At 49.3% G+C, this 24,338-nt stretch overlaps 1 protein-coding gene across 1 annotated transcript in view; it reads left to right on the top strand.

The window, feature by feature from the left end:
• Positions 1-24,338, top strand: part of LOC142584858 (uncharacterized) — a 172,640-nt gene that overhangs the window by 95,764 nt on the left and 52,538 nt on the right. The window contains exon 2 of the mRNA XM_075695167.1: positions 20,838-20,908. Within this exon, the coding sequence (XP_075551282.1) occupies positions 20,838-20,908 (71 nt within the window). The remainder of the gene's footprint in view (positions 1-20,837; positions 20,909-24,338) is intronic.

Genomic DNA, 24,338 nt, shown 5'->3' on the forward strand with positions numbered 1-24,338 from the left:
CGCTTCGACAAGCATGGGCACCAACATGCACATACACACACACACGCACATGAAGACACGTGGCATTGGAACATGTCTGGACGCGCTTGGCGGGGAGGCGTAGCGGCGGCTCCGAACGGGGCAAAATGTCTGCCGCTTTGAACGAAGCCCCGGCGTCCGTTGCATCCGCGCCGGCTTTACCGCGCGTCGTAGGCGAAACGTAACACGTGGCAGGTTTCACCTGCCGTCGATAGCGGAATCGCGCTCGATTATCATAGCACAAGAACTGTCTTAGGATGCAACATTTCCTTACGTAACGAGTAGGACACGTAGAACGAAGCGGATCACTCGTTTAAAGGCTTACCTAGCCTAATGCGGAAAATTTCTACCCGGCGAAGCTGGCGCCGCGGTCTGTAAGTTAGCAGCCCTACTTAAGAAAGAAAGTATAACCACAAGTTGCGCATCGCTGAATCAGCTTCCTCAGTCAATCTTTAAATCTCAGACTTCCAGCAGCTTTGTGGCGTTCTTTTCCCGGCCCTTCGGGCTGCAGCCGTCGGCGATGTTCGGGCCACTTGTCATATTCGGCCTGGTGGTCAGCTATCTCCAGACAGTCCAAGCGCTGCGAGCCCCGTAAAAGTCGACGGCTGCGCGTCCGATTCGCGATGCGAGCCGTGGAGATTTTGGCCCCCCACGGGAGAACGAGGCACGCGCTGAAAGGAGCTGTCGCGTTCGGCGCGCCAGAAAATCACCGAAGCTATGCGCCGGCCGGGAAAGGCAGCCGCTGCATGGAGTATACGAGAGGAAACATCATTTCGTGACATCAAGGAAGCGCGCTCCGGCCTATTTGGGGAGGCGAGCAATAAAACGGCTGTCCGTTGTTGTCCGTTTTTGGCTAATGTGCCGTTCTGCGCGGCCCGGGTGAAAAGCGCTGTCTGATTGGACTGCGCCGCTTCGTTGTCCCCGCTTGTGTGTGTCCACTCGGGAGGTTGCGGCCGCTGGCGACGTCAGATGTATGAGGAGAGAAAACGGGGGTTGGGAGGGGGGGGGGGGAGAGGACTGGTTCACTAGAGCGGTGAAAGCGGTGAATGTGTTTGTCGATCAAGGTCAACGCGGGCCAATTGTGGCGACTTTTCTGGCTATTCACAAGTCCGACGACTCCCACTTCCTCAACGTATAGAGCGCAATAATATGTCCCGTCACGAAGTTTCTCACATCTGTTGGGATAACTTGCGCTTATAGGTTGTCTCACGCGACGTGGGCTGTTCGCGAAAAATTGAGACGATTTCCATATGGGCCGTGCAATGCGTATCTGAATTTCTTTTTTTTTTTCGTTATTAACAAATACGTTTGTTGAAACCTAGGTGACGTTTTACTGGCGATATATCCGGTGTTAGATACGACGTATCAGGTCTTCTGGGCGCAATTGTTATCACATTGTAGAAGTGTATTTTGCCTACTTTACTGTATGCATGCCGCTCGAAATTTTCTCATCATGCCGCTTTGAAGTATAGTCAGGACTACAGCGTTGTTAAAAGGGATGTCGCACTGGAGTAACTCGAATTAATGTTGGCCGTACGAAGCTCTCGCACGGCCACCGGAACCAGGATAAATGCTTGCTTTAAATATGCCACCGTCATCGGCGTTCGTATGCCGTGGTGGAAGCTTGAACTCGTGACCGCACTTGTGCGGCAGGTAACCCCTCAACAGCTAAGCACATGGCAGTGTGCGGTGTTACGGCAACGCCGCAACGGCGTTGCCAAGCCCACATTGCGCGCTCTAGTTGACACATCCATAGAATTTCAGATAGTCGCTGCAAGTGTTCAGGCGAATGCTCTGATAGTTAGCTGGCGCGCCAGCGAGGAAGCAATCATACGTCAAAACTTTGTACTCAACAGGGCTGCGCACGAGCATGAGTTGACATCCACTGCGAAAAAAAAAAAAAGAAAATCATTGAGGCAGTCTTGAGTCTATGAGCCAGTGAACATGTGTTAGCCTATTTCGAGTTCTCTAGAGATCAGAAATCCTGCAATGTGAAAATTATCCGCAATCACTTGACCTACCGTTACATAACGCATGTCCCGGCGTTACATGCCGGGACTTGTCACACGAGACGACGAAACGTGCAGTAAATATTAGCTCAGGGGTACCTTTGCTGCAAACGGAAAGTTTGAACTGGAACCTGTATAAATAGCTCGGTGTAGTGGCATCCGTTTCACTTTGATAAGAAGAGAAGTAGCTTTCTCGTCTTTCCAACGTTCGAACCCACTATCAGAAAGAGCATTCAGTGAAATCGAGTTGACTCTTTTTTTAATTTTCATTATTTTTAACGAAATGCACACTTGGCAAGCAGGAAACTGCCTCGCGAACTCCGTAGTTTGTTGCTCTGGCCTATAGCTCACGTTATCGTCTGTAGGCAGACACGCGAATTTTTGCGCTTCGCTGCTGCGCGCCCCATGGTAAGTATCATCACTCCTATAGCGAGACCGGAAGCGAGACGCTCTTATAGGGTTTCACGTTTTGGCCTCCTCTTCCGGGCTAACTCCAGCGTCGGCAGGCTTCCGGGAAAGGAACAGCCGCCGTTTCTGACATTCGAGTTTTAGTCACAGACCACACTGCGAGCGACTAGGCAATTTCAGTCGCCCGCACGTTCATATATGCATGCAGCGCGGGAACGTTCTGTCGACTCGCTTCGCTTGAAAGGGTGTCACGGAGCCATTGCATGTAGACCGATTCGCATTGAAGAATGGGAGTCGGCAAGAAAGAAGCCGAGCATAACAGCGAAATAAATTTTAAGGAGACATTTAAAAGTAGGATGGTGAGAGCGGGCAGATTTCGGCTTACTTCGGAAACCCTTTTTGTCGGGAGGAGAGGAGGCGAACGAGGTGGGGGAGGGACAATCGTGCCGGAAGCCGAATTGGTTAAGTTGCGTAACAGTCGTCCCGCGCGCGCGCGCGCCAGGTTTGGCCGGCGGCACAGCGCATTGTTCCGGCTCGTAAGGTATGGATCCTCGCTGAACGCATCCCGGGACCGGGCGGAGCGTTTGCGGCCTACAGCGGGTTCAGCGATGCGGAACGGGGTGTATGTATACGTCGCGTGTAATTGCCTCCTAGCGTCACTCGAAGGCGCGAGAGAGCGGCACGCCGTGTCTTCACCGTGCCCCGACAATTAAGAGCGGGGCTGGTGACGCGCCCAACACGCTCGTCGTCATCGGTCACGAGAGATTGCTTCAGACGCCGCCGACAGCGGTGCCGGCTCTTTGAAAGTTCTACTACTGCGTATACGCGAGGGTCCTTTCACACATTGATGGTGGGCGAGGCGCGGCTCGGGGGACCAGGCTCGAAGATCGTGTATATATAGTGAACGCTGCAGTGCCATCGTTCCTATACCTCGATGAGCACCGACGGCTACCGAGCAACTTAATGGAGCGCGCCGCGTTCTCGAGCAGTCGTTGAATGTACTTTAATTGAGCTGTCTTGTGCCGACGTCGTGGCGAAGTGTTTGTCACTCGGCTAACTGTTGCTCGCCGCTCAGGTGTACAAAGCTGAAGTGGTCCGTCTGACACGTGAATACAGACACAGCGTCAAGAGACAGCGCGAACATCGAGGGTCGTCGACCTCTTGCACTTCGATTAGTCCGAAATTGAAAGAGAAAATATCTTTTTGAGACGCGTGATTGAAAATGCGGTCGCAGGCAGTAGCGCGGCACGGCAGAAGCCTTCTCCCACACCTTCACTCACATTCCCGCTTTCATCGAACTACAGCTCAGTATGTCGACCTTAAGAATTTGCCCTTCGCGTCGGGCTCTCTCGTCTAGGCGACCTGAGACGCGCAGAGCCCACGAAGTGCGCGGAACAATTTGCCCAAATCGGACGGCTACCCTTGACAATTCACGCGACCGAGCTGACAGGGGGGTCTTCACCGCCTTGCTTCGGCACGGTGAACCCAGGCGGAGCCGGCCTCTCGCCAAAGAGCCGTCGCTAATAAAGTAGCGGTAGCAACGCTGGCGGAGGGCCTCGCGCGCAAAGCGCGCGCTGTTCCCCGACTTTGCACTGCTGGCATGCGGCTCTTCGGGCGGGACGCCCTCCTCTCCTTCGCCGCAGCCGAGCGCCTTCATTGACGCATACGCGCCGCCGGCTGCTGACCTGAATCGCCGGAGGATAGTTGTACGTGGTCGCACGCGCGGCTCATCTGTCTCGAAGGGACCGCGGGGAGGCCTAAAAATATGCGGCCGCTTTTCATTTTGAACGCTTTTGCGCTTCCCGTTGCAGCTTTGTCCTTTTCTCCTGTTCTTTTTCTCTCTCGGTAGCACGTCCGACTGGGCGTAGAAGACTGCGCTTTCTACGCCTAGCGATCGGCGGTGGCCGTGAGAAGAACTGTCCCCAAAGGCCGAATCGGGTAGCGGCGGTGGGCAGCGGTGGGCGCTCCGCGCACAACGCGGAAGCCCAAGCTGACACAAAAGGCGCCCGCGCTCTTGATTGACAGGTGGGCGACCCTGCCGTTTGCCTGCGCGGTCGGGGATTGGTGTTTATTGAGGAATTCGGCACGGTCGCTTTCGTGTTTGCAAAAGGGCCGGCTACTCAGTTGTGCTGCCAAAGTTACACTCCTCTTTCGTTCGGGCGCGTAGGACGAAAATTGGATTGACTGGCGTATATTTTTTGCACGCGTATCCCGCTTGGCGGATCGCGTTTGGCACAGCTCTTCGGGAAGCGGCAAATGGTCGCACGGTCTTCTGTGTAGTTTCGCGATTGCCTCTTCAAGTTTCGTGTAGCGAAGTGCTGCGATGTATACGTACAACTCACATTGGCCGCTGCACGGGGACAGTTTCGTAGCTTAGGCCATATATCCAGCCTCTCCCTCTTTTCTGGCTGCAATAGCCAGGACAATAAAAAAGGAGATGTTTATTCGTCACCCACAGTTGTCCACGCAGGACCGTCGGCTGGTGCGATGCGGAATGAACATAAGCATTCGTGGACGCCACGCCGAGCCACGGGCGGCAAAGAAGTGCTTCTTCAGCTCGCGATATCACTATTTCATACGAAGTACTTCCTACTTACATAAATTGCGCCGGTCTCACGTCAAGTACCCTCTTGCTATAATGATCAGCAGTAGTCAAACAAGGGTTTTCGCTGGAACCAGTGTTCTGACAAGTGGAGTTGTCTTCGTCAGGGCAAGGATCTCTGTTGCAGTGGCCCTGACGAGGACGAGTGCGCTAAATTTCGGTGCACGTTGAGGATGCATACCTGTGAATCCTTAGTATGTTGTTGAAAAGCGCTTCGTCGGCACACCTACGTCTTCAAGTATACAGCTCTTACAGCGTATAATGACTTCGACTCGATGGTGCCGCTGAGATTGTACACCTTCGGGGTTTGATTCTGTGCTGGCTCTATGATGGTTCCAGAAGTGTGCCCCAACATTATTTTGCCATGATGAGCTTATCGCGGCGTAATGAGGCGCATCTGATAATGATTATTCTTGAATGCTGATTGAACGTAATGAAAGTAGACAGCGACGACAATAACGACAGCAAATGACGCGCACGTGCGCGCGCATCAGAATGTCTAATTATGCCTATAGGCAACATTCTCGGCCTCGAGGCCTCCCTCAAAGGAGCATCACGCTCGAACCTCGGCTAGCGTGAAGTGTACACTTCAAACAAAATACGCGTAAGTAAACAAACCCCCTTCTTCCCCTCCTCCTCGCTTTCTTGGAAACCCGGGGCGCATTACGTAAAACGCCGCAGCTCTCCGCCTGCCCCTAATCGCCTCGTCCTTATTTTCCCACCAAGCGCGCTGGAGGCGACTTCGAAACCTCGGCTCCTTTGAGCGCCACACTTGTGTTGCTGCTGCTGCTTCTGCTGCTGCTGTGTGCGTGCGACCCCGCGCGCGGGGTCACGTGCCGGGTGTGGTCCTCTGGTCGCGGGTCCTCACGGCTGCGCTGTCGCGGATTGGCGCACAAAAACACGCACTGCGCATTTCGTCACGCGGCCGCAGCCCTTTGCTTACGGTGCACCGCCACCCCGCGTTCCCTCGGGTTGGGCGCCTTCATTTTTCGCCACCACGACCTGCCTCCTTTTCACAGTCGCGCGATTAGAGACGACGCGCGCTCCGCCTATGCGCATTGCCGACCGTCGCTGCGCTACGCCGGAGCTCGATCGGCGTCTTCCGTCACGGCCCATCGCGTCATCTTCGTGCTGAACAGCACGTGACATTGCGTATTTCGGTGCTGATACGGCTCCTCCGCCCACCACCTTTAGTAAATTGTGTTAATAGTCACTCAGTAAAAACAGCGCTGCTGCAGCCACTTCAAAAACGGCATCACCATAAAGAAGTTTGCTGGGATTTGCACCAGTAAAGAGTCAATCGAACGACGGAGTCGTTCGAACTATTGATCGCACTTACAGTTCCAACGCGCACCCAAGCGAGCTTAACGAGTGCGTTTCTGTATTTCGCAGCGTCAAGGTATGAGCCTACGGGCGGAAAATTGAACCCACAACCTTTTTTATCAGAAGGGGGTCACCGTTCCCATCGACCGCGCTGGCTCAGCGGCTATGGAGTTTGCGCGGCTGCGCACGATGTCTAGGGTTCACACTTAGAGAAGGCGTGATGCAAAAATACCCCGGTATTTAGATTTACGTGCTTGATAAAGAAGCCCGTGCCTGCACTATCGCCTGTGCTGGTCCAAGTGTTGCTCTGTGATGTTAAAATCAATCAATCAATCAATCAATCAATCAATCAATTGATGAATCACCGCTCATGGACATTGCAGCACTTGCGCGTTCAGTCAACTCTACGAAAAGTATGTGGCTTTCAAGGCAAACTGTGTTTCATTTCTGATGAGCGATGCAAATTCGTGAGATTTCGCCAACTTCTTGGAGGTAAACGAATCAATATGAAACATACCTTCCCTTCTTGGTGCTGTGTAGTGTGCACCACTGTACATCTATGAACAGCACTCGTGGTTTGGTGCGAATGGGCGAGTTGCGACGTACGCTTCTGTGGTGTGGATTTTTCCTATCGTGAAATATTTCATGGTTGTGACGTGTTCATCGTGGTAAGCCGCAACGATCTGGAACAGTGGCACCCGTCTGAACCGTCTCCTGTATATGCTAAGTACCCGCACCACTCCACTGTGTTAGCGGGACGAAAGCTGTGTGAGCGTTCGCAGGTTCTTAAAGCGTCCATCACAATTTGTAGTTTAGAGACTATGAAATCAGCTATTTCTCTTTCGAAAGAGTGTGGCGCACATATGTACATATGTACGCCGAGGGTGCCTGCAGGCTTCCGCTGAATTACTCTCATTGCCATGGAGAGCGTAAAAGACAACCAGAGCTAGTGGTTCCATGTCGTCGGTCATAACGAACAAAACAAATCATTATGGAGGAAAAGCACAAATGGCACATTTATTACAGAACGTTTCCTCTATCTTGTGCCTCTCTTGTCAACGTTGCGACTTTAAGAAGAGCAATACACAGAAGAAAGTGGAGCGAACCACCTCTGCTTCTAGACTTAGTTCTGGAATAGTTAGAATGCGTAGAATTATGTAGACTAGCTTAAAAAACTTCTTGGCATCGGAGAAACGAAGCAGTGGGAAAGGGCAAGGGGTTTGTATTGCTCTGCGACTCGGAACTGGCAGACACAAATATTTATGCGATTATGATTTGTCTTTTCATGCGCCTGCTGCTTGGGCCAATCTGGCCTGCAGTATTGTCAAATAAATGAATAAAATGTATTATGCATTTAGAAATACCGCCGATAAGCTCTCTTGCGAGCGAAGGCTCGCTTTGCGCGAGAACGTGGGCAGACGACGCATAGTCGTCCGCCACGAAAAACAAAAAGTTGATTTAGAGCTCCGCGGTCGTCGACGAAAGCGAGGCGGGCAGACCACGAGATGCCGTTTGGAAAGGAGACCGCGTATCCGCGAGCAGCACTGTCTTCGATCGGGGGAAGTTTCGAAACACCAGGCGGCCTGGATTCGGTGAAAACGGTAGCAAAAGACGCGCGCAGCGTATTTCTCATCTCCGCCAACCGCACGGAGGCCAGCGTCTTCTCGGCATTGCCGGCTTTATGGTACATGTTGTACGAACGCTCGCCGGCTGGGGGACGGCATGCCCTCCCGCTGCGTCACCGAGCAAGTCGAGTCGAGCCGCTCGCGTAAAAGGCTGGCGCGTGGACCGAGTCCTCATAAGAGACGGGCGGCGAAAGCGAGCTGGGCGTAGAAGAAAGGAAGAGTGGGCAGAGAAAGAAAGAAGAGCACAACGAAAAAAAAAGGAACAACAACAAAAAAGGAGCTAGTAGCGCCGCAGCAGCTTGGGGCAGCGGCTGGCGGTGCAATGTAGAGCAGCGACGCAGCTTCCTCGAAGGGCGACCGGCGAGCGACCTTGCCCGGCGGCCAACGTGGCTGGCACACGCCAGACTCTGCGGGACGCCCGCCGCAGAAAGAGAGCGCCGCCGATATACCGATGTGGAGGGGAGAGGAGAAAACGCCGCAAACAAGTCGGCGACGTTTTTTTTTCACCCGATGCCGGGCAGCGGCGCTAAATGCGCGCCTCTCTATTACGAGGGCACGTGTTGCTTTAAGCGAAATTCGCGCGTGCCGCGCCAAGATGCCTTGCCGAAGGGTAGCGATAAAATACAGTTCTCGAGTGCTACTTGTCGTGTAGCGGGCGAGAGCACTGGGGGTGACCACTGCGTGAGGTATGGGCGGGGCGACGCGCTCTTAAAGTGATCGGGCGCGGTGAACTAAAGGTGCTGGACGCGGGATGTCGAGCAGCGTAAAAGCTTCTCTGTCTACCGCAGTCGATCGGACGGCAGGGATATTTCGACACCTTCGCTTCCGTTAAATGATCGGCAGCCAGTGAGCGCCATGATGTGCAATCGCTCGCGCGATAGGTACTCTTCGGACGATTCCAGTTCGCACGAAAGAGCGATCTACATTTGGGCGAGTTGGTACGAAGACAGAAGGCAGGAACACACAGGACAGCGCTGAACTCACAACTAACTTTATTCGAACGCATACACAAACCTATGTACTACAACCAATAGCCACGTACTCTCCCATCGATGACGTCATTATCAGTGCGCAGGCAAAAACGCAAAACCCTGCAATCTAATGCTACGCCATGAAGCGGCTTAAAAATTCAAATTCACTGTCATACAAATATAACAATGGCGTGCTTACGCGGCCCTTTTTTTCTGATGTAGTAGGCCTCAATAGTCTCCCTCGTAGTCTGATTTCTATGCGCGGAAAGTATTGTGGTGTTTTCATAGGTTAGGGGGGGGGGGGGAGTGTACCCGTGATCAGAGCAATGCCGTGCGACATGTGAGTAGGCATTACCCGTTGCGAGCGCCTATGCTCAGACAATCTAATGTTCAGGCAACGACCTGTTTGGCCGATATAGACGTGACCGCAGGAAAATGGACAGCGCGACAGAGAATGAAGACGGAACTATAGCCTGGTACACGGCATTGCCATAGGACATGAACAGTCCAGTCTACGAACCTCAGCTCGTCTCACGCCGTCTTCTACCAGAAAGCCAGTTTGTTGAAGGAACGGAGGGGTATTGAAATTAAATTATTTCGTTTAATTTCGCCAAGCAACAACCGGGCTGCGTGGGACTCCGCACGGAGAAGTCCTCACGGATTAATTTTTGAACATGTGCAACTGTTTAAAGTGCACACAAGGCACGGTTAATTCATAAGCGCGTTTGCAATATTCCAGCCCACGCTCTTCCTCCGCTTCGTCGAAATGTACCCACCGGGGCCGCGTATCGAACCTGTAACCCCGTGACAGCGCAGAAGGCAGTGTTCGTTTCTACTGTTGACCCCTGTCTTGTTGCAGGAAAGGTAGGGTTAAATGGGATCTGGTTGGAGACGTTGGAAGCTGTAGGCCTCTGGCTAGTCCACTTCATTTACGGCAATTTAGTCTTTTTGCACATATATGAAGCTGGTATGAAGAAAATGGCTGAATTTCCTTTAAAAATAAATAACTAAATGCAACGACAAGAAAAGGACACTGAAGCACTAGTAAGTGGTATGCCCGTTTGCACAATAATTGAGCGGGCGCTGCTACAGTCCTACACGTCTTCATTGTTTGTTGTAAAAAGTGTTGATCGAGGATTATGAGCTAACTTCAACATCTTGGTTAACTACTCGCGCTATAATCCACCGGCGGCTACTGCCTAAGCGAACACTAATTGGGGATGACGCCTCGCCAATATGCACTCCCCGCATTCTCAGTCAGCTCGGTCATTCGAAACAAGGGCGGCCGGGTGTTGCGCGGTGAGTGCGCGGAGAACAGCGTGGCGGCCGTGGAATGCATCCCTTCGCCTCTCGAAGCGGTTCATCTCGCCCCGGCGTTCCAGCTGCCCGGGCAGACATCCGGCGTTCGACGGGACCGGGCCTACTGCGCTTGCGTCACGTGCGTGGCACTCGGCGCCAGGGTCACTGGTACGTGTAAAAGGCGAACGCATTCTTCGAGCCGATGGCGGTGGACTTCCCGATAACGGGCGCGGGGAGGAGGCGCCCATTCTTTGGAAGCGCAAGCGGCCGCCTCCTCGTCTTTGTTTTGTCGGCGCCGCTCGCCGAACGTCGAAGTTGCTTGGCGCTACGCAGCCCGCTTCGGTTCAGGGCCAAGACGGGGTCATCGCCTATAGCTCCCGAAGCCGCCTAGCTCGCGTGGTTTTCCAATGCGTCCGACCGGACGGGTTCTACTGTGTCGACCGAACGGTTCTGTTAATGGAACGCCGGCTCGAAATAGTGGGACAAACGGCGACGATGTGCGCCGCAGTAGAGTGTCAGCGCCTAGGAAAATTCTGCGCAAAAACTTAATAGTTGAACCTTGCTTCGGGAAAGACGGGCATGAAATAAGAAATTAACTTATGGGGTAACGTGCCGAAATCGCACTCTGGGTTACGACGAAAGCTGTTTTAAAGAACTCTTGGTCAGTTTTGACCGTCTGCCTGTTTTTTTAACGTGCGCCCAAAGTGCGGTCCGCAGAAACTTTTTGCACACCGACGGCCTAGAGTAAAACCAGCGACCTGGAGCTCAGCCCCACAACGCCATAGCCACTGAACCCCCGGTTTCGGTGACTGCGAGACATTATGAAATGACGTACAAAAGGGCAGCGAGGTTAACCATAGGTCGGTTACCCTGCACTGGGGACTACCCAGGTCGAGTGAATAGCCTGCACGATGAGTAGGGGCAATGGGATAGAAAGAGAGGAGAGGAACAGGAAAGAACGTAAGGTGCCTACGTAATTCAGGGGGCAGTGGGTGGACCCACCGTGGTGGTGCAGTGGTTACGTCACTCCGCAGCTGAGCGCGAGGTCATGGGTACGATGCCTCGCCAGGGCGCGCGCCTTCCCGTGCGAGCAGAAGGCACGAACGACCGCGTATCTAGGCATATTGAGGAGCGCCACAGGTGGTCAATCTTATTCCGCAACCTCTCGTGGCATGTTTCGTAATAAGTGTGTTGCTCTTGGCTGCGAAGCTCCATCGTTTGATTTCATTCTTGTTGCAAGCAGGCGGCGATAGCAGCAGACGGCGGTAGGGGTATAGTGCAAGGATTTCTTTCTCTCGATTCTATTCCTTTCGCGTCATCCGCGCTGTTCACGGTCTAGAGATGACGTGGGAAAAGCGCCGCTCTGACACTTGACAAAGAGCGAATAGTAACAGCGATGGAATATAATCGCTTGGAATAGCATGGCATAGGAATTCTCTCCCCCTTGCATCATTCAGAGAAGTCACTTAGTAGGTCGCTCCAAGTGGCCGTTCGAGCGGGAACACAGCGTGAACCGTGTGCAGACTGCGATGGGCATGCGCTGGACCTTGAAGATTAAGGGATAACCTTATACAGCCGAGCAGCATTGTTTAAAAAAAAAAAAGGCAGTGCGAGCCCCGATGTGTCCTTCGATGCACTTCGTCAACTTTCTGTGGAAATCAATGAATTCTGTATATTAGCTGTTGCACTTAATTATTTCTCTTCATTACCCGGGCGAGCTGCAAAACACATCGAAGCTTGTTCACACGCGAACGTCATATATCAAAGTAACATGTTTGTATAGCGACCCAATAGCATAGAACGCACGCTGGTTAATATTATCAACTTCGCGCATACTTATAGCAAGGCGGACACCATGTAAGACGCGGCCGTGATGAAAATGCACGTGGATAACAAACAAAACCATCATGGGAATACTGCCCTAATGTCAATAAGCCAGACAAGACCACAAATTGACGACCTGTACGTATCTGTTAATATTTGAGCCAATTTGTTTACCTGCACTCTTTCTTAAGTTTTTCGAAGTCTCACCACCGCTGCGAAAATCCACTGCCGCGTCATCCGACTTCCTTTCGGTTACATGACGCCCCCGAAGTCAGAAGAGGGGGAGAGCAGCGATCTTTTTGACACTTTGGACTTTGCAGCGGCGATTGTCTCAGGGACCCCAGTACCACCCGCCATGTGATTTTCGGCCACGGGTGCAGTGGCTCCGAAAGTCTCCACAAAGGCTGTGCACTAGGACGAACAATATATAGCGTTGCGAAAAATTGCGAATATTCTGCTGCCTCGATTCGTATATTACTGTGCCGCCTGCAGCAAAATTTTAGGGACTATAGTCCCGAAGGAACATCGAATTTTTGAGCAGTCTGTGAACCTCAACCTGTAAAACTGTGGCACAACACTATACTACATTACGTCGAGATGGAATAGAGAAGGCAACGCGGAGAATGAGAAAGGAAAAAAAAAACAAAGAAAGAAGCCAGAGAGTAAAATATGCAGGCGTTCGGGGGGACGGCCCCTTGTTGCCAATTTCCTCGACACAACTAGAACATATACTAGTACATACATTATACAGTAGTAGGTGCACTGCTAGTAGCACCTATATTAGTATTACACTGTAGCACAGGCTGAAAATACGATCACCGCAGCCTGGGATACGCGTCCTGGCTTCGCAGGTGTACAGCCCTCATTCAAATCTCACGGTGGGTAAGCTTTCGGCGGCCACTGCACCTCGCCTTATTTTTGGGCCCCTCCTTCGCGAAGTACACGCAATGCGGTTACCATTTCGATCGGGACCTGCCATCGCAGCTCCCACATTCTTTCTTGCGTCGACGTGTGCAGACAGCGGCGGAAACGTCCTCGCTTGTGCGGCCAAGCGTCGCCGAAAGCCGACACGCTCGCCGCGCATGCGCCTGCGTATACGCAAGGCTGGACACGCGTGAGAGCAACCGGGTAGAAAGTATAGGAAAGAGAAAGCAAAAAAGGAAGAAATCTGTAGTGCCATGCCCGCTTTTACGTACGCTTTCCAGAAAAAGGGCTCCTCGTCACACGGGAGATTGTCGCGAACTTTCGTCTTTTTCATTGTCATGCATTACAAGCGCTGCCCGGCTTGTTCGTTTTAGTCATGTCTCTGTGTTAGTGAGTTAGTCATGCCTCTGGGGAGAATACGCTGTTTCGCGTAATCGTCGTTGAATGTGCAGGCTTGCGGAGCTTACGCATAGGGTGTGCAAAGAGGTGTCACTGTTCTCGTTCACTGGAGGAAAGGCGTTCGCTTGGCGGTAAAATGTAAGCGATGACGGTGCTCGGGAATCTCCGCACGTCTGCCCGTGCTATCTGGCACTTCTCAATTGTGCGAGGCGGTCAGCGATGGACGGAATACTGTCTACAGATAATAGCGAGATGATCCAGCGCGATTCGCATTCCTGCGTTTCAGGTATTCCACGAAAGAGAGAGAGAGAGAGAGAGAGAGAGAGAGAGAGAGAGAGAATGAGAGAGCAAATCATAAATGAAAGGCAGGGAAGTTAAGCAGGACTGACGAAAGGAAAATTTTACTTGAGCGCCAGGTGACTGTGCAGCAAGCTAATAATGTAGTGGAACGCAACAAAAGCGGACTATATTGTGTTACGTATTTATATATGGTTAAACCTGAATTGAAGCCTGATCATAAGAAGGAAATTTCCAGATGAATAAAGGTGGGTTGGCGTGGATACGGCCAAATCCTGACTGGGAGCTAGCTACCTGCGCTGAGATACGGAGGCAGAAACTTGGAGGTTAACAAAGAAGCGCGAGAACATGTTAAGGAACGACTGATGGAACGAGCAATGTTAGGCATAACATCAAGAGACACGAAGAGAACGGTGTGGATCAGGCAGCGAACGCGGGTATCCGATATTCTACTTGGCGTTAGGATAATTAAGAAAATGGAGCTGGGCAGGCCATGTAGGACGGATAACCTGCGCACCATTAGAATTACAGAACGGGTGTCAAGGGAACGGAAGCGCCGCCTACGACGGCGGATAACTAGGTGGGGTGATGAAGGCGGGAAATTTGTAGGCGCAAGTTGAAATCAGCTAGCGCAAGACAGGAATAATTCCAGATCAGTGGGAGAAGCCTTCGTCCTGGCAGTGTATCTAAAGAGATAGCCTGATGATGAAACCTGAATCTGGCGAAGCCGATAAGACCCGACTCTTGTGTCGCTAAGCCAACTATTTCGTTGAGAAAAAGTCGAAATATTTACAGGGATAATTCTATATTTATTCAAGAGGGAAAAAGCACAAAGATGCAAGCTTTGCTTCCATAAGCACATATCGCAAAAAGCAAAGCCATTAAGCGCGTCTTGTGTTCTTTCATGCGGGTGGCAAGCGTTCTTAACAAGTCAATGAAGTTTGTCACTAGTTCTTAAGTCCGACATACCCATATTTCCTCGTGCCGCCGCGGCCGTCGGTAATCGAACCGGCAACCTGGTATTCTTCAGAAGAACGCCGTAGCTATTGAATCACCGCGGAGGGTAATGATGTCACGCTCATCATTGAATTTTTCTCATCATAAACGACTCCAAGCAGTAATTAAAGAGATATATAGCAGCCACTATATATATATATATATATATATATATATATATATATATATATATATATATATATATATATATATGTTTCTTTTTTTGTGCCACGCTTATGACGTACGCTAAGTACGCGGCGGGAGCGTACAATGTTCATCTTCGTCTTTCATCATACCTGCCTCATTTTCTTTTTGTAAATCCTGTCACCTACGCCCATCGCGTAGCATTAAAAAATTAATTAAATTCCGTGGTTTTAGTGACAACCCAAAACCAAGATGTGACCGTGAGGCACACCACAGTGGGCGACTCCCGGATTAATTTCGACCACCCTGGTTTCTTCAACGTGCACCCAAATCGAAGTACACGAGGGTTTTAGCATTTCGCCCCCATCGAATCGCGTAAGCCGCGGCCGACATTCGATCCCGCTACCTTGATTTCAGCATCGCAACGACACCGCCACTAAGCTGAGGCAGCACGTTCGAGCATCATGTGGACGAAAGAGGCGCCTCCGCACTCAACGGCGTACGCGCGATAACCCTTCATTCTGGATAGGTTTCTTTCTCCTCTTTTTTATCTTTTCATTTTCTTTTAATGTCCCCGGTAGGCTTCTCTATACTGTATAGTTGTACGTACGTTGTCTCGCCAACTATATAATTATAGAGCGCCTTGCGATAGGAGAAGGTCACCATTTGTAGGCCTTGTTTTGCGGTGCCTTGGGCTTCTTTCAAATCGCGGTTCCCTGGGTTTGAATGCCGAGACATAGTATAGCCATCGCGGTGGCGCTCTCGCTGGCGACGAGAGACATTGAAACAGCCAGTGTATGGTATACTAAATCTGGTGTTGCATGGGGGACGCCATGGTTGCAGAGGCTGCACTTTCTGCTGTCATGTATGCAGTGTGCTAGGCTGCACTCATGGGACTTCGTTGGCAGTTTGACACTGGCGCGCAGAAAAGAAATGAAAGAAAAAGAAGAAGAAGAGAGAAACAGCTAAGACTAGTGCCCTGGCGAAGAACGCAAAGAAGTAACCACGATAGCTCCTCTCATACAGCGTGCCATCTTCATGGAACGCGTCCAAAAAATACATACGTATATAATTAAAAAGAGCCAGCACTGTTATACCTGTGATCTTATCTTAAAAGGAAACGACATGATTGGCCTTAGCGCTTAGTTTTGGTTCCATCCACGCTCATGTTTTATTGATGTGTTTGTACTCTCTTTTATGTGAGCGCTATTCCTCAACGTTAGATCACAAGGCAGGCAGGGGCAATAGATTGAGCGATCGCCAGAGAGTGCTCTGATGTGAAATGGTCAGTTATTTCTCAAGAGTATCTTGAAGCTGTTTCCAATCTAAGCTGTCCCGCGAGAGCACAAAGAGGAAAATCGAAAAAGAAAACAGGCAAATCTGAAAAGGAAGTCGAAGGGCTGTTGACATTCTCTGTTTTAGAAAGGCGAAAGTTTCACGATTGATGCTGCCAAACATGAGCGTTTCGAGAGTTAAAGGTCGCCAGTCCGAGCCGAGTCATGGCCCAAGTATGTGCCGCAACGATACCAACCACATAAATGAGTTCAATCAGTAAATTGCCACAAAATAAATGCCGTCTTGAGGCCACAAGACAAAGCTACCGTGTGTTCTTTGAGATATCTTTAGCCTAATAATTTTCAGCAGTTTAATCTTTCTTTCTCTGGCTTATTGAGACCGATAATGAACTGGCACTGTCGAAACTTAGAAATATAAACAAGCACGATCACTTAATGTCATGAAATAGCTGCGCACATTTGTTTCTTTCTTTGCTGTATGTTTTCGTCTTGTTTTTAAGAATAAGGGAGGCGAGCTAGACAGATGGGCTTGTTCTCGCAGTTTTATGTCGCACTCTGCCATATACGCTCAATTTTTAGATACTTGTGCTGTTTGACAGGCTATATTTGCACATGTGTTTACAGCCCCGTATAATGGGTCGGTTTGCGGACATCCTCTTGATTGTTTGTTTGCTGGTTTCTGTAGGTAAGGTATTCCCATCCGGTTTGTTTCTTTTGTACTGCGTTTGCACTACAGCCACTTAATCATCCACGGAGCATTCGCCGCTTATGCTGTTTTAATGTTCAGTAGAACTGAATGCTCGACAATGTTTCCAACACGTCATTGCCGCGTTCAATGCGCTGTCATTGGCTTTCATGTTGCCCGCTTGCTTCGTTCCAATTACTACGTTAATGTCAAAAAGGCCTGCTTTGCACAGTACTTTAGGTGACATTGTTAAGTGCCTAAAACTGTTTGTGGTAACTGAGAGACAGTGATCCACCGACGGAGTGTTGTACGCTTGCGCGCTTCTCCATCTTTTCAACGCGCCTGAGTGGTCCCGTGGCTGTTCCCGCCTTCACCTCCCCCCTCCCCCGCGCTTCTGACACCATTCTGCACGAGAGTACACAGCGTTCTTACCCGTGCGGATGGCTTCTGTATATATATCGACGCGAGTCGGTCGCGAGTAAGACGGGTCCTGGCTAAAATAAGAATACTTGACCGACGTGTGCGTACACGCTGAAGACAAGAACGCAAGTGAGGCTCTCTAAAAAAAGTGTGTCACGCAATACCGAGGCAAACTATACGTCTTCATCGACGTGGCTTCTTTTCAGTGTACTGATTCCAATGTTCACCGGCACTTCTAGGCAGGCAAAGGCTCGCCTTACACCTTTGCGGCTACTAAATATATCCGAACGTTCGCCGGGCTATCGAATGCCACGAAGCGTGCTATACCGTCGGGACGTTTTGCGGAAAATCCGTTGCTTGAAACATTCAGTGAAGTAACGTAACGCAATACAGGACAAAGATAAACCACAAGGTCACACTGTCTTTTGCGACGCACAGTTAGTTTCGTTAGCCCCGAAAATGTACCGCCTGACCCTACTCAATGCATTTTCAACGCGGGAACGCAAACGGGTAGTCCGCAAGAAGAAGTAGAAAAAACAGCGATAATATATTTAAAAAGTGAAATAATTAACTAACTTCGGGGATTTTAGAGTTCATAACGACGATCTGATTACGAGGCAAACTGTAGTGGGGGTATGGTATGGTATGAAGAACTTTATTAATGTCCTGAAGATAAACCCTTAGGTTGACGCAGGCGGCTCCCACGTCGGGACAGTAATGTTTAACCTTACCGCCGTATCGTGGGTCTTCTGGACGTGGGGGAATGTGGAATAATTACGACCACCTTGCGTTCTTAACGTGCACCTATATCTATGTACACGAGATTTCTGGCATTATCGCCCCCATCGGGATGTGGCGGCCACAGGCGGTGTCGATCTCGCGGCCTCGAGGATAATATTTGTGAAAAGCCCTCAGTCGTCTAGTAACTAACTTCAAACAAAAGTGTTTGACGTGCAAACGGCGATTACTTTTCTTTCATATCTCCCATCGGTGCGTACCAGAATGCCTCTTCTCAGTTGGCTAGAATCTGTGTACCGTGTCGACTACATATACAAACTATGAAATGCGTACGGCTGGCAACAATCAGGCTTCAGCAAAGTTTCCGCAGAGTTTCTGAAAGTCTTTAAGTGTCATTAAGTGCCATTGCGCCACCGGTCACGTGTTTATGAAAGAAAAGGACGAGAATCCTGCAGAGATAGTCTAGACAGGACACGAACCGCGGGCATAAATTGTAGAAGGGTGCTGTATACCTAATAAGTCGAGTTCGCCAGCCCCATTGTAAATGTGGCATGAGCAACTGCTGCTGCTGCAAAGAAAGCACACGGCCTAGGTCTCGAGCTGAAGACCCATACCGAGAAAAACGAGAATGTGTTGGATTTGAGTGGTAACGTGTGACGTAGACGGTGTTGCTGGTGAGCGAGGAGGAACAAGGTAACGCTATACGAAAAATGCTGTAAATGATCACGAAATAGGAGCGCGTAAAAAAATAAGGGACGAAAGTAATAATATTTGGGGTTTTACGTGCCAAAACCACTTTCTGATTATGAGGCACGCCGTAGTGGAGGACTCCGGAAATTTTGACCACCTGGGGTTCTTTAACGTGCACTTAAATCTAAGCACACGGGTGTTTTCGCATTTCGCCCCCATCGGAATGCGGCCGCCGTGGCCGGGATTCGATCCCGCGACAAGGGACGAAAGTAAAGAGGCAGACACGGCGCTGTTTACCTTCGTGCCTTGTTCTTTAGGGGATGATATTTGACGATCACGAATAAACGACAAGCCCGAATTTCACCTCTATAAGGGAAGTTATAAATCAGTGATGATGCAGTGCCGTCTATGTAGTCATGCGTAAGAGTGTACGTTATCTACATGTGTACTAATTACGTAAGTTATATATGTGCGGGCTGTTATAGGTATACATTACGCGAACAAGGGAATCACAGTTATGCTAACGTCTTGGCAATGTACGTGCGAATACGCCACCTGTTCATGAGACACAAAACCACGTTCACCCGCCATAATGTCTGTCTCTCGTCCTCTCTCTCTCTCTTTTTTGTCTTGCCAATAAAAAAAGTGTCGCAACCTCTGTTCAGGTCAGCACTCCGTTATTATGGCAGATGCCCTATGGGCAGCAATGCACAAAAGTGAAATAAAAGGAGAAAGAAGTAACCGAAAAGAGTTCCACTTGCGAAAATATAGCGACGTTAAGGCGGTGAAAACACTCAACGCAATTCCACTCTGTACTAGTTAGAGCACGAGAGGAACCTTCAAGTAATAATTGTGGAGTGCCTAAACTAGATGTTCATAACGCCACAGTGGAGCCAAGCGTCTTGTAGCTGGTACTACATTAGCGTGGTAAGAAACGAGAGGGTTTACATGAAAATCTATACATTGTATGCTTTTGACACCACTGACACTTCACACTCACGGAAAAAATATCAAATATGACGAAATAGACATAAAAATGAAAAGTAAAGCTGTTCTATAAAGGACCTTTTTTGATGAGGGACGTTCCGAAAGTAACTTTCATCATTTACTTTCCCACAGAAACTTTATTACAAAAAAAAAAAAGAAAATAAATACACCACGGCATCATGAACTGTACACCTTGCACTATGTTTCCACATAGTCACCACAGACATTGAGACATCTGTCGTAGCGGGAAATCTGTTTGGAGGATCCACTCTGGCAGAACTCGGTGCCCTGCGATGCAAAGCCTGAGACATGACCTCTTCACCATACACGATCTGTAGGCGTTCATAGATGACAGACACACTATCCCCACGTGCCCATTCATACCGGATAACAGCTCGTACTTCCATTGGCGACCACGTTGTGAGCACACGTCTGTCTGCCATCGTGATTTGTACTCGAGTAACCTCGGGCACGCCGGTCGGCTGCTACTCTCTCTTCTTGGGCGTTCTGCGCATGCGTCATTTCTCCTCCGCTGACGCTCCTTCCGTCGTTAAACCAGCAACAGGCGTGAATTCTTATGATGATTGTTTGTTTCACCTGGAGTATCGTCTTCTCTTTAAAAAAATGACGGTCCTTACTTTCGGAACGTCCCTCGTATTTAATGCTAACAAGCCCGGGTACATAAAGCGATGACGACTGTGCGCGTGCTTGTTTTGGCGAAGTGAGGAGCAACACTTAATGAAAAACGGCATCAAACGTGCTCGTTTGCCTGTGCTCGGATGCACAGGGGAAGAGTAAGGTTTAGCAGTTCGGCTAATCACGCGATTGTAGACACTGTGACGACGCATGTGACGTTTAACGCGCAGATTTGCATTTATTCATTGACACGCTGTCGTGTACATTGAAAACCTTATAACTTGCCTCTGATTTCGAAATCGTCTCGCAAGTCTATGCCCTTTTCGTTTCTATATCAGTTCCTAACAGGATAGTAGTTCAATATCAAAATACACGGAGCGACTGGCTCGATTTCAGCCCAGTTTCATTGCAAGAACCCAACCCATCGGTAATGCTATGAAACATACTAATGTAATAGTGGCTTTGATTCTCGTTCATGTGGTGGTCATCTCTAAAGGCTGTGGCTGTGTCACTGAAAACTATTTTCTTTTTTGTTTGCTCTTCGCAGCTGCCTTGTCGGCAACAACAGTCGGCCAGGCCGAGACGACGACGCCAGCTGTAACGACAACAGTAACTCCGGTGAGTGCGCACAGGCAACTTTTCTAACATCGAGCTTGCATTGCTATGGGCACGCTGATTGAGTGTGATGCGAAGTGAGGTCCAGTTCACGGTTGATCGTACTTGCATACGTGAACCACGAGTTGACAAAAGCTTTATTCCGTCGAACAAGTTCCCTTTTGGAAGTTTCCCGATCATGCGAGGAGAGATCTGGAAGATGGTGTGCAGGGCACAGTAGGAGCAAGTTAAACAAACAACGTCTTGTGGAGTTTCATGATAGTGAAATGGCGGAAACACGTTATAGCCTCTGAATAGGCAGGCAATCTAAGCGTATCAGCATTGTGTCTAAGGAATATAGTGCATTATAAACATATACTTAGTGCCTTGTCCTGACGTTCTAATTGTTTTCAGTTTACTTCGACGCGTTTTCAAGGATGCTAATTTAGTCAGTGTCATATCAATGTCAAGATCACCATATTGTCGAGTATAAATGGCCGGCAAATTATTATAATCACTACGAGCAGGCGCATAGGGCAACAAAGAAAAAAATTGAAGCCTGTGCAGTTGCCCATGGTCACAGATATTCAATGCATAGACTTAAAACTTGAAACATAATTCACAAGGAAACCATGTTAGAACAAATTTTTAGGCCTTCAACGTTAAGCGGCTAGTTTTTACATTTGAATGGCTTAAGCAGCCACAGGCACTTACTTGTTATATACCTACTTACATTTACTTGTAGTTCAAGTAATGTTATTGCTGGTTACAAGAACTATTAAATATATGATCTGTTATGTTGAGTTGCAGCTTTCTTATTTTTCCTGTGTTGTGGAGAACCTTTCACGTGATCTCTTCACAGTTCACTTTCTCCTCTGTAAAATTGCAAACTGGAATTGTTAAAAGGAATATCAAAGCTGGAAATGTATGAATTTATGGTTTATGCACCTATGTATTAAAAGTTGTGTACGTGCAAATAAAAAGAACAGGAAAGATTGTAATTATTTGCATTCGATAAGGTCACTCTGAAAAAAGTTTTTCCTTCTTGCAATACGGGCCCAAGTTGTAAGACTGTGACCAACCAGTGCGATATGGAGACACAGTGGATCCATAAATTATGTATGACTTAGGGAGTAATCCTGAGCTAATCAAAAAACGTACATTTTGGTTCTCACTTTTCACTTCCTCTCACTTTCGTAGCAAATCTGTCGAAGACGCAGGGAATTATTTCGTGCAGACCTGAGAGCGTACAGGCGGCATTTGTACCCGACGCTTCAGTTCGCACTCACAATTAACACGAACACCGATGTCCTCAGTTTCATTGCTTGGACACCGCCTCAACCCGATGCCATCTTATGTGAGATCAAGCTTGGTATTATCTGCATGTTAACGCTGCTTTGCTTAAACCGAAGAAATTTGTGTTCTAGTGAGACACACATTAAGGTGTCTCGCACTGTGATGTGACAGTGACGAGCTGAGATACTAAAAAAAGCGCTCCATTGAACTCATCTATGCGGAGCTGCAGTGTTGAGTCGGCGCTTCCTCTGCAGACGCCACTGCGCACTTCGCAGTGCACCTGATGCGGTTATGCTGCGTCGCAAACGTATGCTCGTATATATAGTTCGGCCACGTACTCGTTATGAGTCTACGTATCTCCGGCTATTGCCTTGCTGTGTCTATAACTCAACTCCACGTTAAGTACAAAGTGCAGGCGACGCGTGCCGGCGCATACTACTGAGGGGAGGCCCTCGACTTCACTCTTCGCTATTTGGCCTTGGTGTAGGCTTCCCGAGCTGCGAATGCGTGCATCTCGGTGCAAGATTAGCTCCCCTCTTTGTTCTATACTTACCTGCAGCCTGCAGTCGCTTTGTTTCCTTGCCTGCCACAGCGTTCGTTTCTAGGCCGCCGAGCAGATAGTCCTGATTTACTCCCTCACGCGGGGCTAAGTTTTCCACGTCCCTTTCTAAAAACACCCTATACGTACGTCAACGGCCTCGTCGGCACTGCTAAACGCCATTCGTGGGGCGCGCCGCGGTTGCTCGTAAAGGAGACGCCTGTTCGCATTCCAGAGCTGAAAGAGAGAGAGAGAGGCGAGCTTCCCCCATTGTTGCAGTATGGCGCGAAGGGTGGCGTAAGCCGGGCGAGGGTGAGGTTCGGCGCGCGAAAGTAACTGGCGGCGGCCCGCAAGATACCTGTCTGGCGATGCTGCCTGACGGATGAGCTGCCGGCCATCCCCGATGCCTGTGGCGCGCATATATATATATATATATATATATATATATATATATATATATATATATATATATATATATATATATATATATATATATATATATATATAGTCACTTCTTTTTCAGCGCTGGCGCTGAAATATATATATATATATACATATATATATATATCGCCATACACCTGGAAATCCGTAGCCCGCTCGAGTTGACGTACGCCATCGATAGATCGGGCCCGACAATCCGGAGATTAAGCACAGTGGTCTGTGCCTTGATATAAGCTCCGTCATATAGACTTTAGCGGCGCGCGACCACGTGCTCCACCAAGGTTATGACGCCACTCTTTAGGCTGTCGTAAGATGGTTTAGAGACAAACCATACTTTCCGGTGTCTCTTCAGGGTTTTCTGAACGAGGTTGCGAGGCTGTGAACCCGCCGTGGTTCCTTAGCGGCTATGGTGTTAGGCTGCTGAGCACGCGGTCTCGAGATTGAATTCCGGCCACGGCGGCCACATTTCGATGGGGGCGAAATGAGAAAACACCTATGTACTTAGATTTAGGTGCACGTTAAGGCACCCCAGGTGGTACAATAAGTGGTCCCCAGGTGCCTCATAATCAGATCATGGTTTTGGCACGTAAAACCAGATAATTTCATTTTTGTGAGGCTGCGAGTTTGGTTACATAAGCATTGCCTTTTTCTTCTATGTATATGAGAAATAGTAACATTATGGACATGCTGAAACAGCTCGGAAAACAGCCTCAAATATATTGGTACTTGATGGAAGACCTCGCACAGACTCGCAAAGGTAACGCCTTGGTGGCCTTAATTGGCCAAGCTGGCGTTGACCTCCATCTCGTTTGGTAAGAAGTGATCTCTTTGAGCACACTCACACTGGAAGTACAGTGCCACCAGAATTAATCACGTATGAAGCCTTTAAAAAAAGAAACACGGGCAGGTACTGTATTCGCGGAGTCTGGTATAGGCTACCGCTTGCGTGGATATTGCAAACGAAACAATTAAATGAGGTCTAGGGTGGCGCAAGCCTACAGGGACTTAAAGACCATCCATACTAGAAACGACTCGTTCTTTCTTTCTTTCTTTCTTTCTTTCTTTCTTTCTTTCTTTCTTTCTTTCTTTCTTTCTTTCTCTCTTTCTTTCTTTCTTTATTTCTTTCTTTACTTCTTTCTTTCTTTCTTTCTTTCTTTTTTGAGCTAGAGAAGTACTTTG

This window comes from Dermacentor variabilis, chromosome 6 (genome assembly GCF_050947875.1).
Source record: "Dermacentor variabilis isolate Ectoservices chromosome 6, ASM5094787v1, whole genome shotgun sequence".
In the NCBI taxonomy this organism is placed as follows: domain Eukaryota; kingdom Metazoa; phylum Arthropoda; class Arachnida; order Ixodida; family Ixodidae; genus Dermacentor; species Dermacentor variabilis.